Source organism: Ostrea edulis, chromosome 3, assembly GCF_947568905.1.
Source record: "Ostrea edulis chromosome 3, xbOstEdul1.1, whole genome shotgun sequence".
Classification (NCBI taxonomy): Eukaryota; Metazoa; Mollusca; class Bivalvia; order Ostreida; family Ostreidae; genus Ostrea; species Ostrea edulis.
In genome coordinates, this window is record NC_079166.1 from 80,498,309 (window position 1) to 80,514,990 (window position 16,682).

Sequence of the window (16,682 nt, forward strand, 5' to 3'; positions counted from 1 at the left end):
CACCTGCCAGTTTACGGAACCAAAAATAACAAGAAGAGAAACAATGCAAAAGACAAGGCTGTGATTCAAACCCGTACCCCCTGTACCTCTGACCGCCACACTCTGGATAAATTATCTGGAGAATACTTGTATTCTTTCACGCCACTTACCCCCATAAGACCAGTCAGTAAACATTGTCCCTGCCTGTTCACAGAGTTTTGGGTCAACTTTCTCATCAAATGCTTTAGACATGTCAATGACGAGAAGATAAAAAGCTCTTCTACTGAGGTAGACCTGATGACACGCGTAATAGGCGCACTGTCCACCAAAGTCCACAACACTCAAGAGTTGTTTCCCCTCTTTATCTGTGTCTACTGGTAGATCTAATAGAAAACATGACGAGACATACATATACGATAGAATTATGGAGGAATGAAAGGTGAAAATAACGAATAGTGATCAATCTCATAACTCCTGTAAGCAATACAAAGTAGATAGTTGGGCAAACACGGACACCTGGACACACCAGAAGTTGGATCGGATGCCTAGGAGTAGTAAGCATTCATTGCCGACCGGTCACATCCGCCGCATGCCCTATCAGGTAAACGGAGTTATCCGTAGTCAAAATCAGTGTGCCAAGAACAGCCTAACGATCGGTATGAAAGATGTCAGACAGCATTTGTCCAAATGATAGGTTGCATTGACAAACCAGATCGTTATAACGACCATAGAATTTGCGAAATGCTGACTTCAATCGAAACGGACGATACACAGAACAAGCTCTTTCGTATCCATTCAGTTAAAAGATATAAACATCAGATGTAGGTGATAATGGAATATTGCTACATAAATTTGGGAAGTTGACGATGGAGAAGCTGAAATCATCCCGTTTTTCATATAGTTGAGTAGTCAGTTTGCCGTTAACGTCTAATAAAATATCTAAGTATGAAGGAGAAGTGAACGACTCTGGTGTCTTTTATTTCGAGCTAACAGGGATATATCGAATCGACATATGAGTGAAAGGTATTATTGTTAATTGACAAACAGTCGTCGATATATTTAAATGTCGAATTGAAGGCTACAGCAATATATATTTTTTCTCATGTAGAAGTTTTTGAATAAATTCTGCTTCATATGAATATAGAAATATGTCAGCAAAATTTGAGCTAATGTATATATACTGCCTCATAGTTGATGATGAGAAAATTAATAAGGCAAAAATGTAGATATGTAGACGTCTTATGTGTACCTTTTAGGCAATCAGATTCCGGAGTAATCTCAAATATGTCTTCGTGTACTTCTAGTCCTACTGTAGACTGAATCTGTTTCAGTTCATCCAGACTTCTTTTCTGTAGACGTTTAAGCAAAGTGGATTTTCCAGCCCCTGCGCATCCAACTATCATTGCACGAGCCCTGTGTATTGTTTGAGTTCCTTTCCTGGCACATTCTGCGTATCTGCTTCGCGCAGCATAGTCCCAGTCAAGGATTTCCCGAGGTACTTTCACTGAACAATAGGGTAGGAATATCACATGAATACACACTTAAGTATGTAGAAAAAATATTATTTGATGATTGTAGAATAGGAACACTACTTGTAGCATTACTTCTCAATTACGTACACATATAAAGAGTACAGTATAATTTAGTAACCACCGTTCTAATTGGACACGGAATGATACCTGACTCTCTAACATGTCTAGAAGTCGCCCTTCTAACTGGACATGGAATAATACCGGACTCTCTCACATGAAGTGCGCTGGTTACTAAGTGGTCAGGGAAACACTTCGTACAACGAATATTAAATTGAATACTAAATTCGTAGATTTGAAAAATGTTTGATTATGCGAAAGACGTTTTATATACCAAATAAGCATACAGTTTGTATACATTCATTACCTAACACTACGATGTTATTTTTCACAATGCAATTAAGCTTAATTAGTATTCAGCTATCTAAATATGATGTCACAAGTAACACCAGTAAAGAACAAAACGTGTTTATTTTGCATGTAATTTCATTTCAAAGTATATATATATCAATCGTAATAACATTATTAGTAATCAAAACTAAGAAATCTATCACCATGTGGTTTTCAAGCTTTTCATCGTTGGAAAACATGTCAATCTTCCTCTTATCGAACACTGAGTGACCGAGATCAAATCCACCCTTATACGAGTAACTCAGTAATATGAGAATAGAATATATATCTACATGTACTTCTTCTGCATCATTTGGATATCCTTGATTTCTTGCCAGAAACTTCTTTCAAAGATTATTTAGCATATTTTGTATTTTTTAAATATTGATATAGCGAATATTTTGATTACCATGACATGTAGATAACGAACAGTGATCAATTTCATACGATATATTACATATACCTATATAGAGAGTGGTTTTCTCAAGTCACACTCATTTCCAAATTAAAGAAAGTATTAAAGTCACTGTAATCGTAAAATTATATAGACACATGAAACGTACCAAACATTATAGATTGATTGATTGATTGTTGTTGTTTTCCGCCACACTCAACAATTTTTCAGTTATCTGGTGGCGCTAAACGTTATAGACATTTATAGGTTACGATTGTTATGTGGATAATGTATAATGGTGATATTACTTCATATACTAGTATAACAAATCTGCCAAAGCAATGCTATTCATCATTATCTTCACCTTTCATTTGCTTTTTCTCATGGCCTTCTCTGGGGAAAATAAAAAGGTAACATGATTCACAAGATAAGACATAATAAGTTCATTATGAAAATATTTTTAAATCAGCATACACTTACAAACTGCAGAAACGGTATCTCTCGTTTTTAGAAACTTAAAACGGTGCTTTCCCTTCTCTACCATGACGTGTAGTATAGCGTCTATCCCCAGTCTCCTGATAAACAACTCTTCCATCTCCTCCGGTATATACATGTGTCGTTCTCCTTCTTTTGGTATATACAGCCAGTTACGGGAATACTCCATTAACGAGTCCACAGACGACAGATTGAGGTAGTTTTTATAATCATCATCAGTTTGAAGACAAAATTTGACAAAGAAGCTCATTACAAGATGGCGGACATCATCGGATACAAATATCACGTTGTTTATCTCGTCTACTCCCAGTACTTTGTCCTTCATTAAATCCTCTATAAGAACATCATCTTCCTCAACATCCTCGCTTTGCAATACTGGGAATGCTTTTCTGATGTTGATCAAATCCTCTTTCCAGTGTTTGTGTACGTCCAGTTTGTAGTCAACTGACATCAAAATAACAACGAGAATACTCCATTTCTTCATAGACGTTATACAGGGTAGCACATCTGAAATAGGTGGTTGTATATGATTAATGAATCCATCATCCGAGGGGTGTGATATTAATACTCGCCTGCAATATATACCATACATGTGCTAATAATTTTTAGGCATAATTGTCATACATGATTGACGATTCTATTGTTATAAATAACATCGAATGTGTATTCTTGGAAAATATTAAACAAACGTGAACAAATATTTGAATAACAGAAATGCATATTTTGTATTTGATAAAAAAAATGCAAAACATATTAAAACAAATACAAAACATTGTTGATTCAAACTGTTCATTCTTGTGTGCTCAAGGAAGATCTATTATATTTCGAGCCAAAAACCCACATAAGAACAAATGTCAAAGTTAAAATTGTAACCCTCCAGAACTAGGAAAAATATGCTAGGTCATGAATATTAATCTTTAAACTCTAAATTATTTAAATCTCTACCTGTACTGTAACGTTCAAGATAACGAACAGTGATCATCTCATACCTCCTATAAAGAATACAAAATTAAGAGCAGCTATACGACAAACGCATTTCCTAATTCCTATAAACACTACAACATTAAGAGTAGGATAGACACGGACCCTGGACACACAAAATGTGAGATCTATTTATACGACAATAACAGGTTGATGTCATCAGAGATACTTCGAAAACACAGACGACGGAGAAGAGCCCATGTGCAGGAGTTACTTTTTATGTGTGATAATGCTACAGTGTCTTTGTTTTCCTTAGTTTCTCGGCTTACTTTAAATTACACTATGATTAATATGTATTTATTTGGAAAGGACCCGATTTATAAGAAAACCTGGACACTTAATTTGAAATACGCAATGATAGGTAACTGTAAATGGCATTTTGAGAAATATTACTTTGTTATTAATGTTCATTCAAAATGTGTCTACTGATATGGAATCAAACAATTGTATTCGATGTAATTCAAAAGAAATATATACGAAAGAGGCATGTAGAATTTTCTTTTTTTAAAACTCAAAACGGTAGGGAAGGGGTAGCGTATCGCAGCTTAACATGTTTAATCAAAGTACTGAAAGTACATATTGGAGTTGATTTATGTAGATTTGCAGCAGATGTTTCTGGGAATGAGAATAATTTTCAAACAAGAGGACCATGGGCCACATCGCTCACCTGAGTGACCTTGGCTCATATCTGACAACTTTCCATATATATATTTGCATGTAAAACCTCAGTCCCATTTGTGACCCAAACCTACTCCTGGAGGCCATGATTGTTTACAAACTTCAATCTGCACTATGGCAGAAAGATTTCTTGTAAATGTCAACTTCTTTGGCCCGATGGTTCTTTAGAAGAAGATTTCTATAGGTTTTTCCTATATTTGTATATAAAACTTTGAACCCCTTGGGGCCCCATCCTACACCCTGGGGTCATGATTTGAACAAACTTAAATATAAGGTTTGCTGGCTCAGTGGTTCTTAAGAAGATTTTTAAAGATTTTCCCTATATATTTGTATGTAAAAGTTTGATCTCCTATTGTGTCCCCATCACACCCCCGGAGGCCATGATTTGAACAAACTTAAATCTGAACTATGTTAGCAAGCTGTCATGTAAATATCAGCTTTTCTACCTCAGTGGTTCAGTGGTTCTTGAGAAGAATTTATTTTAAGGATCCCCCCCATATATTTGTATGCAAAATATTTGATCCCCACCTTGTGGCCCCATTTTACCCCCGGGGGTCATAATTTGAACAAACTTGAATTTGCACTATGTCAGAACGCTTTCATGTAAATCTCAGCTTTTCTGGCTCAGTGGTTCTTTAGAAGATTTTTTAAAGATTGTTCCTATATATTTCTATGTATAATATTGATCCCCTATTGTGACCCCATCCAACCTCTGGAGGCCATGATTAGAACAAAATTGAGTCTGCACTATATGAGGAAGCTTTCATATAAATTTCAGTTTTTTTGGCTAAGTGGTTCTTGGGAAGAAGATTTTTAAAGACTTTTCCTATATATTCGTATGTAAAATTTGCCCTACTGTGCCCATCCAATCCCCTGGGACCATGATTTTAATAAACTTGAATTTGAACTATATCAGGAAGCTTTCATGTATTTTTCAGATCTTCTGGCCCAGTGGATCTTGAGAAAAAGATTTTTAAATGACCTCACGCTATTTATGCATTTTTGTGATTATCTCCCCTTTGAAAGGACCCTTCATTTGAACAAATTTGTAAGCCCTTCACCCAAAGATACTATTGTCCAAGTTTGTTTGAAATTGGCCAAGTGGTTCTGGAGAAGAAGTCGAACATGTAAAACGTTTAGAGACGGACAGGCAGATATATGGACGAACAGACGACGGCCAACAGGCAATCAGAAAAGCTCACTTGAGCGTTCAGTTCAGGTGAGCTAAAAAAGAAGTAAGAGTAGTACCCTAAAGCGTCAAAGTTATGCATGCAGAGCTCTTATCCTTAGACGAATTTGACTCCAGGTTTTTGGCACTTTGTTTTTCCCTAAAATAGCTCTTATAAGTTTGTTATTTCGGATTTTCAAACTTTCGGTTGAGCATCACCGACGAGACATTATTGGTCGAAATACGCATCTGGTGCATCAAAATGGGTACCGTATAAGTTTTACATTGCAAGCCCTGGGTTGAGGCCTCTGCTGGAGGACTGTTAGTCCCGGAGGGTCTCTACAGCCCAGGAGCTAAGTACATCGTTACTAGCTTGAAAATACGGATGTATATTTAAATGCTGTAATAAAATTTAGAAATTCATTTCAAAATTAAGGATTATTTCCCTCATACATAGCTCTTATCCTTAGACGAATTTGACTCCAGTTTTTTTTTTTTTTTTTGGGCATTTTGTTTTTCCCTAAAATAACTCTTACATGTTTATTATTTCGGATTTCAAAAAATTCGGTTGAGCATCACTGAAGGGAACTTATTTGTCGAAATGCGCATCTGGTGCATCAAGATTTGTACCGTATAAGTTTTACATAAACGTTAGCTGTGTCTCTGTAACAAAAAAGCACAATTATTTATGTCTACATACATGTACATATAGATACAGGTAAGTTGACACCTTACCTCAATTGTGATGTACTATTCGAAAAATTATACGCTTTTAAAATTGATCATGTTTTTCAAAATATGTCATTACATTAATTCAGCGAAACAAACTTTGTAAAAGGCCCAAACATAACTTTATAATTCTTGCGTTAAAGCTATTCTTAATTTTTTTTTTCTACAACTCTTCTTCAAAATAAGTCGGGGATGGATTGACGTGACCTACACAACTAAACAATTGCTCATTGCTTTGAGTGTAAGAACTTGTACTTTAGCCTCCGGCATTTACTTATCATTGATCTTTAAAAGTGGCTATGATCTAACTTAACATTTTTGAATTCATCCCCTAAAGCTCCATGCAAATCATCAAGGAAACCCCCACGTACGTACTTCGTAAGCATCAACAATAGGCGATGAAATATCTACAATTCATTAAGGAAGTTAGCTTCTGAGCTTTTGAGCACAATTGCGCAGGATGCTACAATAAAGTATTTACTGGTTCAATACTGACCCCAAATGTGCAAACATTTCACACATCATTACTAAACCCTATCCAGTTGGAAAAAAATTGTGCCAATTCAAATTTTGAAAGAGTTTGCAGGGACTATATTTTGTGGCGGAAGGATTGATTAATCAAAAAGTTCTAAATCTGCGTGATATTACAGTTTCTGTTTCATCTAATATATTTGCTATTTTTATACTGCTATACGTGGATTTCAGTTTTATAATTCATGATACGAGTAGCTGAGACTAGAAAAAAGATTAAATGTTGAAATTTATTGTTTGATATTTTCTCCAAATAGAACACAATTTTTAAAAAATGTTTAAATTAATTTAATCTAAATTCAATATTTTCGCCAATAATTAAAAAAAAATCGTCTCCAATCCTCACCTTTTCTATTTCCATTTTAAATTTTAAAACAAGATCTTGAAAATTATCTGAAATTTTAGAAATTGACATTACTCCTAATCTTTTTTTTAACTCTCAAAGGTATCATGATTATTTTCGTATATCAAGTGCAAAAAGGTCGTTATTTTTTCCCCATTACTTGTATTAAACTTTTTTCATCTGTATTGTTAGAAAACATGAGTATGTATCTATTTTATGTAGTGACTTATTTGTGTTGCTGATATTGTATTGAAACCAACATACAGATCAAGTTTAATTGAATAGATTTTAAGTGCAAACACGTCATCTTTAGAACACTGTAGCTCAATAACAATCACTGCGACCCGATGTTTTCTTTTGAATTTCTAATTCTCTTTCAACTTAGAAATAAAAAAAAACTTCCAAAGAATTTGACATTGCTTCAAATGTCAGGTGCGAACCAATGTAAATGTATAAAACTAGTGAAATGGTCTTAATGTTCCACATGTGTAAAGTTGGAACATAACGAACAGTGATCAATCTCATAATGCCTACAAGGAATACAAAATTAATAGTTGGGCAAACACGGCGCCCTGTATATATCAGACGTTGGCTCGGGCGTTTAGGGGCAGTAAGCATCCTCTATCGACCGATCACACCTGCAGTGGGCCCTATATCTTGATCCTGGCGGACGGGTCCCCTGTTGAAGGATTTTAGTCTACATCAATTTTTATTGTTAAATGATGATGGAGTTGAGGGAAATGAAATTCATATAATTGGTAAGAAGCGGACCTTATCGCAATTGAAACGTTTTGAAGTGTTATTTGCCTTTTACAAAAATATGAAATATGAAATGTGAAGATAACTAACAGTGATTCATCTAGTTTTCTGAAAATGTGTACGGCAAATGATTATTTTTTTTTTATCAAGAAAAAGCTTATGCAAAGTTTTACCAAGAGATAAGTGGGAAATTATAATTTCTTTAAAAAATGTTTCAATAAGATGTGCTCTTTCCATATATGTCAATGTCAAATTCTAGGTGAAATAAATCAAGCAGATTACAACATTATGGAAATTCCTCTATTGGATTATCTTTATTTGATGCACCTTTCAAAACGATACCAAGATTACAAAAAGTCCACCATCTATTTACTAGATATGAATCATGACTGTTATACCTTGAATACCATAAGCATGGACTTTCACTTGGACATGTACTGTATTATGATCGGTAATATGACGATTACAATTCCTGTCTGGATGTAGGAGTTTTGAATTGTGTGAATTATCTTGCTGACATTGGATTGTATTTGTAGTAATTTTCGATTTAAGGTAAGGCTTGCGACATGTTGTCATGTAGCGAACAAAATCGTGTTGCATACCAGTATGTTCAGTAGGAATTTATGAGATTGATCACTGTTCGTTATCTTCACCGCGCATCTTTTAGAAATTGTCTTTAAAAAAAAGAAAGAAATGCCCATGTCGCTTGCTTGACCCAATGAGTCTAATTTTGTGGTGTTTTACATTTTCAGACTCTTTGTACAAAGAGGAATACTAGTGGCATAAAATTTACACGAGGCAAATTTATGGGGTAAAAAGCTGGTAGAATTTTTAAAATGAGTATCATATATCAGATTATACTAATTGGCAAAGAAATTTTATTTTAAAAGCCTGTCCAGCAAAAAAAAAACAAACATGCAATACTGTTTAAATAGTAGGTTACCACAACTTGATGAAAATTGGTGGGTAGGTAGACATCCAAAATAGTAACTGAAAAATACTCCCCCAAAATTGCTATTTTCAACATGGCCGCAATCTGTATTTTGCATATTTACATCAATATTTTTGTAAAAATCCAGAAAAGTGATTTAAAATCAAATGTAATTTATTTCAGTAAAGAATTAAATTTACTTTTTTTCAAAGTATTTCAAAGTTACAATAGACACTCCTCTTCCACAAACTGCAAAAATAATAACCAAAGATAAAGCACATCAAAGGGCAGACAACTCCTAAGAATTGGCATATTGCCATTTTTTCAGATATGAAGAACAAGTACAAATTGGAAAGGTCAAATCTTCCAAGAGCAAGCTAGGAAATAATTAATTTTCTTACTACTATCAAAATGGACTACTAAACATCATTAAAACATATTAAAGAGCTTGGCATTTAAAAATGAAATGAAATATCAGGGATTAAATAATGCATGGTTTAAAAAAATCTAGAAAAGGGTTATGTGTATATCTATATTTTTAAACCAAAATTAAATTTAAACATCATGAAATGAATTACATAACAACAGCAGACAATAGCCGCCTTCCAACATTGATATAAGTCATAATCATACATGCAACTTATCAAAGGGCCAATTTCTAAGAAATGAAGAAAATGTACATATTTGAAGGGTAAAATCTTTCAAGAGCAGGCTAGGAATTAATTTTTTACCCTTATGTCGAAATAGACTACTAAACATCATTAAAGCATTTTATTGAGCCTGGCTTTCAAAAAGCAAATGAGATACTAGGGTTTAGTTAAAGCCTTTTTTAATAAAAAAATATTAAAAATGTTGTGTACATTTATGCAAGGTGAAGATAACGAACAGTGTTATTAAAAAAAGCAAAGTTGTACATCATGAAATGAATTCAATAGTTACAACTAACAATACCTTCCAAAATGACATAAGCCATAATGCAAGGTGCAGATAACGAACAGTAATCAATCTCATAACTCCTATAAGCAATACAAAATAGATAGTTGGGCAAACAAGGACCCCTGGACACACCAGAGGTGGGATCAAACATACAATACATCAAAGGGTAGGCAATTCTCAAAACTTGGCAATGTGCCAATCTTTCAGAAATGGAGAAAAAGTACATTGTATTGCTTATATGAGTTAGATTATTTATTGAAAGTAGATACTAACGGCAAACTAACAAATCAACTTTATGACACATAAGATCATTTTAGCTTCTACATCGTCAACGTCCCATATTTATGTAGCAATATTCCATTATCACCTGCATATGGTGTTTATATCACTCAGCTGATTCGACACACAAGAGCTTGTTCAGCGTATAGTCAGTTTTTTTTAAATCAAGGCAAGCTACTGACAAACAAGTTGATGTTACAGGGGTTTCAACAGTCTTGATTGAAGTCAGCATTTCGCAAATTCTATGGTCGTTATAATGATCTAGTTCGTCAATATAACCTATCATTGCGTCAAATGCTGTTTGACATGTTTCATACCGAGGGTTAAGCCGTTCTTGGCACACTGATTTTGACTACGGATAACACCGTTTACCTGATCAGGAGATAGGGCTCACGGCGGGTGTGACCGGTTGACATGGGACGCTTACTCCTCCTAGGTACCTGATTCCACCTCTGGTGTATCCAGGGGTCCGTGTTTGCCCAACTATGTATTTTGTATTGATTATAGGAGTTATGAAATTTATCACTGTTCGTTATCTTCACCTTTCATAAAGGAATTGAAAACCAGTATAACTCTTCCGATGGAGAAATCATAATTCGAATCAGATGCTTCCATGATGAAATATGAGGGCCCTATTCCATTTTAAAGTTATAACCAAGGTTGAAGTTTCAAACAGGCTAACAGAGAAACAGACAGAACAGACACAGTATACTTCCGATCTTCCATGAATATATATTCATCAAAGGTAACTTGAAATATTAATTTTCTGTAATTCTTATTACCTTTGGATATAGGTGAATTCTCTCCGATCATAAACGATCCAATAAGACTGTTATAAATCCATCGATTTGAGACCTCTTGTTCCTGTATTGCTGTCTTTAGAAAACTGCACAAACGGACTTTTGTATCCTGACGTTCTTCAAATACACTATGTGGGATATTCACTGAAAAGGAATACGTAATGTTAAATTTATAATTCAAGAAGAGAATGTTTTATATTACTGACAGCAATGGTTGGAATAATTGAGAAAACATAATGCAGTCTAACAGATCAAGAGTACATCAATACAATCGATAAAAAAAAGTGTTAAATGATAGTAAAGAATACAAAATTAAGAGTAGAGCAAACACTAGCTGGGCATACCAGAGATGACATTAGATGTCTATGATGAGCAATCATCCCCTATCAACCATGTTAACAACCACATGATTTTTTTCAAAGGGAAATATTTTCAATTATCATATGTAACGAATCAAATTTTGATATATATCTCACCGTATTGTACTTAAACAATTAGAAATGTAAAATAAATGAATGAAACTTTAAAGCGATTAAAATCTCCTCCAAGAGTCTGGCTCTAGGGCAATACATGGGACACACGTACTCATTGAAGGTGATCGTTTACTATTTCCCATGCCCCAGGCTTATCCGGATAAAGCCTGTGTAAACAAGTTCCCGGTGTGACCAGTTGCCCACATATAGTGATATTTTTCCAATGCAGTTGGCATTATCGTTATATATATATATACATTATCGTTATATATATATATACATTATCGTGTTATATATATATATACATTATCGTTATATATATATATATATATATATATATATATATATATATATATATATATTATCGTTATATATATATATATATATATACATTATCGTTATATATATATATATATATATATATATATATATATATATATATATAAGCTCTAATTAGGGTTTTATCTAATAAAGGTGTGACTGAAAGACATCCCTACCGATGAGAAATCGTGCACTCTAAAGGCCCTTTTATACTGATATATATATATATATATATAAGCCTTTAGATAAAGAGCGAATCGTTAGTTCAGTTCATTGTTAATCTACGGAGATTTCTTCTATAAAGTCATTCGTATTAACATTTTTTTGAAATATCAAGACTGTAAGAGGATTAAAAATTGTTTAAATGTAATCTAAAAGTTCTAAAAACACCTTTCTTCAACGTGGACACACCAGAGGTGAGAACAGTTGTAGAGGAATGTGCATCCCTAATTGACCGATCGCAACTGACGTGAGCGCTATATCATGATCAGTTAACTAAGGAATCCACAGTCAAAATCAGTATGAAAACTGAAGATAACGAACAGTGGTTAATCTCAAAACTCCTTTAAGCAATGCAAAATAGTTATTGGGGCAAACACACGGACCCCTGAACACACAAGGGGTGGAATCAGGTGCCTAGGAGGAGTAAGCATTCCCTGTCAAACTGCAATACACGTCGTGAGCCCTATATCTTGATCAGTTAAACGGAGTAATCCTTAGTCAAAATCAGTGTGCCAAGAACTGTCTAACAACTGGTATGAAACACGTCAGACAGCATTTGCCCCAATGATAGGTTGTATTGGCAAACTAGATCGTTATAACGCCCATAAAATTTACAAAATGCTGACTTTAAACGGGATTGTTGAAACCCCCGTACCATCAGCTTGTTTGTCAGTAGCTTGCCTTGATTTAAAAACTGACCATACGCAGAAAAAGCTTATACATATCGAATCAGTTGAGAGATATAAACACCATGTGTAAGTGATAATGTAATATTGCTATATATATAACGTGTTATAGTAACTTATTATAAACAATATTGCTGTATTTACGATTAACTACTTACTTTAATATTTCTTGTTTATATTCACTTAGACCAGAAGTTGACTGCTTTGTGAACAAACATTTCTAAAATTCCGTTACATTACTTACCAAATATTTAATTGTACGCATAGTCATATTATAGGATGTGTCCACGAGGTCGGGAAAGTATTGTTCAATTTATTAATAGACTCTTACTTATCTCAAATGTTTTTCTCGCAATATCAACTTTGACGTCACTTTTCAATTTTATAATACATACTGTGACGTCATAGTACTTCCGTGTATGTATTCGTGCGTATAGGGAATAAACACGACTGAAGAAGACCGGTAACACGGTTGAAATACTTCTACAAAGTCTTTAGAGTGTTTTTTAAAAATATTTTATACTTAGAAAAAAAGAGACTTCATATATATATATATATATAAGGAATGATCGCGTAAAGTGTTGAAAAGTCATGCGTTTTTCATGTTATTGATTTGAGAAAAGATTAGCAATTTCAAGTTTACAAAAAGTTTTTTAAAATTTCTCAGAATCCACATTTGATATACACCACTTGTGGCATATGTAGTCGCACAGTAAGTTTGAAGTTTCTATTTCACAGCTGTTAATATTTTTGTGAGGAGCAAAGATACTTGCTTCGTAGAGCACTTACTGGATCCAGCAATGTATCTTTATTTGTAAGTGTTTTTATGTAGTTTAGAAATTCAGTATAGTTTCGGTAACTCATATTTATTTCACCCATGACTGGGATATTAACTATGTTTAAAACTCTGACATGGTTTTGAAGAATTTCATCTTTTGAAAGGGCAGTGGGTAGAGATTGACAATATGTATATGTATTCAGGGGCTCCTCAGCACCCACCTGCGCTTCTGTCAAAATACCGGCAAAATATCAGATATTTCCTTAAGTGTTCTTGTCCTGCAATAGCAAGCACATTTTTGTGAGACGTTTTGAATCCACTACTACAGTTGTTATAAAGACTCTTTGGGTTGGAAATAGATCGCGTGGTTTGGAAGTAAGCGGAAAAATCATCGGGTGTTACTAAAACGCAGAACGGAAAATGGAACGGAACGTAAAAAGTACTGTACGTATAGTTGATATTTGAAGGTGGTCAGAATTTTGTAAAATCAAGAGGTTTATTGTATTATAAATAAGGACAGCAGGAATTACTGAGATAACGGAAAGTTATCTTAATATTCCGTCCTTTGATATACGCAATAAGTTATAATTTAATATGCATACGGTGCGTATATTTAAAATCATAATAACTTGTTATTTAAACAAGCGCTTGTGGGTATCATTCTCTTTGCCCGGCTTTGTCGTTTTCTGACACTCTTTCCCCAAACGTGTATGACAGTATGTTGATTCATTAACAGAAAAAAAATAAAAATGAGGAAAAGTACGAAGACACGAATCACTATTTCACCTTCCAAATTATATTACTTTTTATTTGGCTGTCACCTTTGGAAACGATTTAATAGGCCTCTGCATTTAATGAGAGTTTTCCACCACATCCCCATCCCCACCCCAAAAACAACATTGAAAAAATAAAATCATAATTGCAACTATTTCAGTGATAATTTTTTTCTGTTCTTCAGTTGTTGGTTTTCCTCTCTTTTCTTTCTTAAGAAAACGTGATTTTCATTTGTTAACTTATAATAATGAAAGAGGGATGGTATAAGTGCACATGCACTTGTTTTCCAATCTCAACAATTCAAATGATATGTATTCAATTATTTCCTCTTTTGTTTGGTTGGTTTTTCCAATCATCTGTGATTTGTATGAAACGTTTTATTACTGATCGCATTCTTATAAATAGATTAACATTATCAACTGTTGACTGTAATCGAAATGACTATGTAATAGATATTTAACAGTATAATACAAGTATTCATACTGATACGAAAGCAATGAAAACAGTGATGAAGTTGTGTATTGGACGTTCGTTGAAAGTGCGTTTTTGGTAAAAGAATTATATTGATATTTCTAACCAATGATGTTTTCCTTGTTTCAGTAAATTGAGAAGAAATACGTTTATATAAAGAATCAATGATAATCACAATGTTCTTCTGGAATTGTTTGTATTTAGCATTCAAAATCACGTAAATTGGGGTCCTGTTAGAATTGTGTAATTCTTTATCATCAAGTAACATATTGACTATTTCGACAAGGGTCTCTATGGGAATTTCATTCTAATATTTCCCTGGATTGGACACATTCATAGTAAAGAGTACCAGGAGTCCTCTGTATTACACACATCTACTACACTACACTACTAGAGGCCAAGATACCTTATGTGTAGGTCATATAAAGAAGAAACCATTGATGCATAATATGATATATAGCATATACAAATATTCATAGTGTACAGTAGATGCAAATATCTTCTCTTAGTCCTCGCCTAGGGTACCATGGTTCACTGGATCGGGTACGTTTATAATACAATAAAAATTAGGCCGAATTAAGAAATTGTTAGAGAAAAGGAAGCGTACTTGTACATGTTTTAAAAGTGATACTAGTAGATGAAAAGTAAAACAGTTTTTAGAAATACAAGATAAATTATGTTGAAATCTAAGTGCGATTAACATAATTTCATTCAATATTTCTCTAGAATGTGAGATACATGTTTATTGAGATTATAGCGAGCGCAGCGACCCAGCGCGGAGCGTTGGCTCGTACTGCGAGCTCTAATGACTAGAGCGCGGGAAATAATCCGAGCTAAATCTCAACCTCTAACAAGAATTTTTTTGACGCCAATCCCAGAAGTCCCTCGTACAAAATGGCGGATGGTTCGATTCGCAAAATAATAATTTAAAAAATCTTTGAAGTATTACAAACCTTTCTTATTTGAAAGGAAAGGATGACAATCATATTCTTCCTCCTTTCTTTTTAAAATATTGTCTAAAGAAATGTAAACAGTCACGTCACAACTACCAGGCTACGTCACAACACGCTCGTTGCATTTCCCGCTAAACTGGTTCCTACATTGGCGAGAAGAGCAATACAGTAATCCTACGTATTGACAGTGAACCAGATCAGTTTTCCTTGTTTTCAATATAAATTTTTTGAAAATGTATTCAGATATGCTGCGCTCACCCCAACGGTCACAACGGAATCGTATTACACTTAAATTTGATTAAGATGGTGAGATATATTCCTGAGATTTCATCGGGCGCATGCGAATGTCTTTGGACTCATTTGAGAGCATTGGAATGCGATGAGGCATACGTGTGAGAATTTATCAAATGATTTAGAATTGTTCTTAATTACTTGGGAATATTCTTGAGATTATAAAGAAATTCAATTAGGTTTGATAGGGATGATATGATGAGACAAATGTCTAAGATTTTATCAGATGAATGAGAAGTTTTTTCGTATGATTTGAGAACATTTATAAGATTATTGATTATTATTATTGCTGATGCTATCATTTCACTTATTGGATTTTGATGTTTCTTTCAACAGAATGTTCTGAGTGATATTTTGTGACAAACTATTATTCTTCTTAATTGTCATTTAATGAAAAAGATGTTCTTTTCCTTACCAAAACGACTTTCTAATTTAGCCCAACATATCGTTTAAGCATAATATGTATATTGTTGCAAAACACGGACATTTCATTAGCTTAACGTAGGTCGTGGGCTTGCTTACATCATCATTTTTTGATACGCAAATCCTACGTCTCAACGTCTTTTTATGTGTACATTCAATACGCAACTTCCGAGATATTAGCTCTTCTGTACTGGAGGTACGTTCGGTGTTCTGTTGAACGCTTGAGTGGGTACAAGATGTATACATATACTATAGAATAGCTATGTAAATAAGGATAAAAGTAATGAAAGTGTAAATTTTGTTTATATCAGCCGTTAATATACATTAAACTGACCATATCAAGAACACTATTTGTTTGAATTAGGTCA

General features: G+C 33.9%; 1 protein-coding gene across 3 annotated transcripts in view; it reads right to left on the reverse strand.

Annotated features, from left to right (window-relative positions):
- The window catches only part of LOC125676189 (uncharacterized), a 92,819-nt gene that overhangs the window by 26,281 nt on the left and 49,856 nt on the right, over positions 1–16,682 (reverse strand). For 2 of the 3 annotated variants that reach the window (XM_056159121.1, XM_056159120.1), the window contains exons 7-10: positions 10,905–11,066; positions 2,773–3,294; positions 1,229–1,483; positions 150–362 (exon numbers count right to left, since the gene is read on the reverse strand). In XM_056159121.1, the coding sequence (XP_056015096.1) occupies positions 150–362; positions 1,229–1,483; positions 2,773–3,294; positions 10,905–11,066 (1,152 nt within the window). The remainder of the gene's footprint in view (positions 1–149; positions 363–1,228; positions 1,484–2,772; positions 3,295–10,904; positions 11,067–16,682) is intronic. The other variant, XM_056159122.1, reaches the window with a different exon arrangement.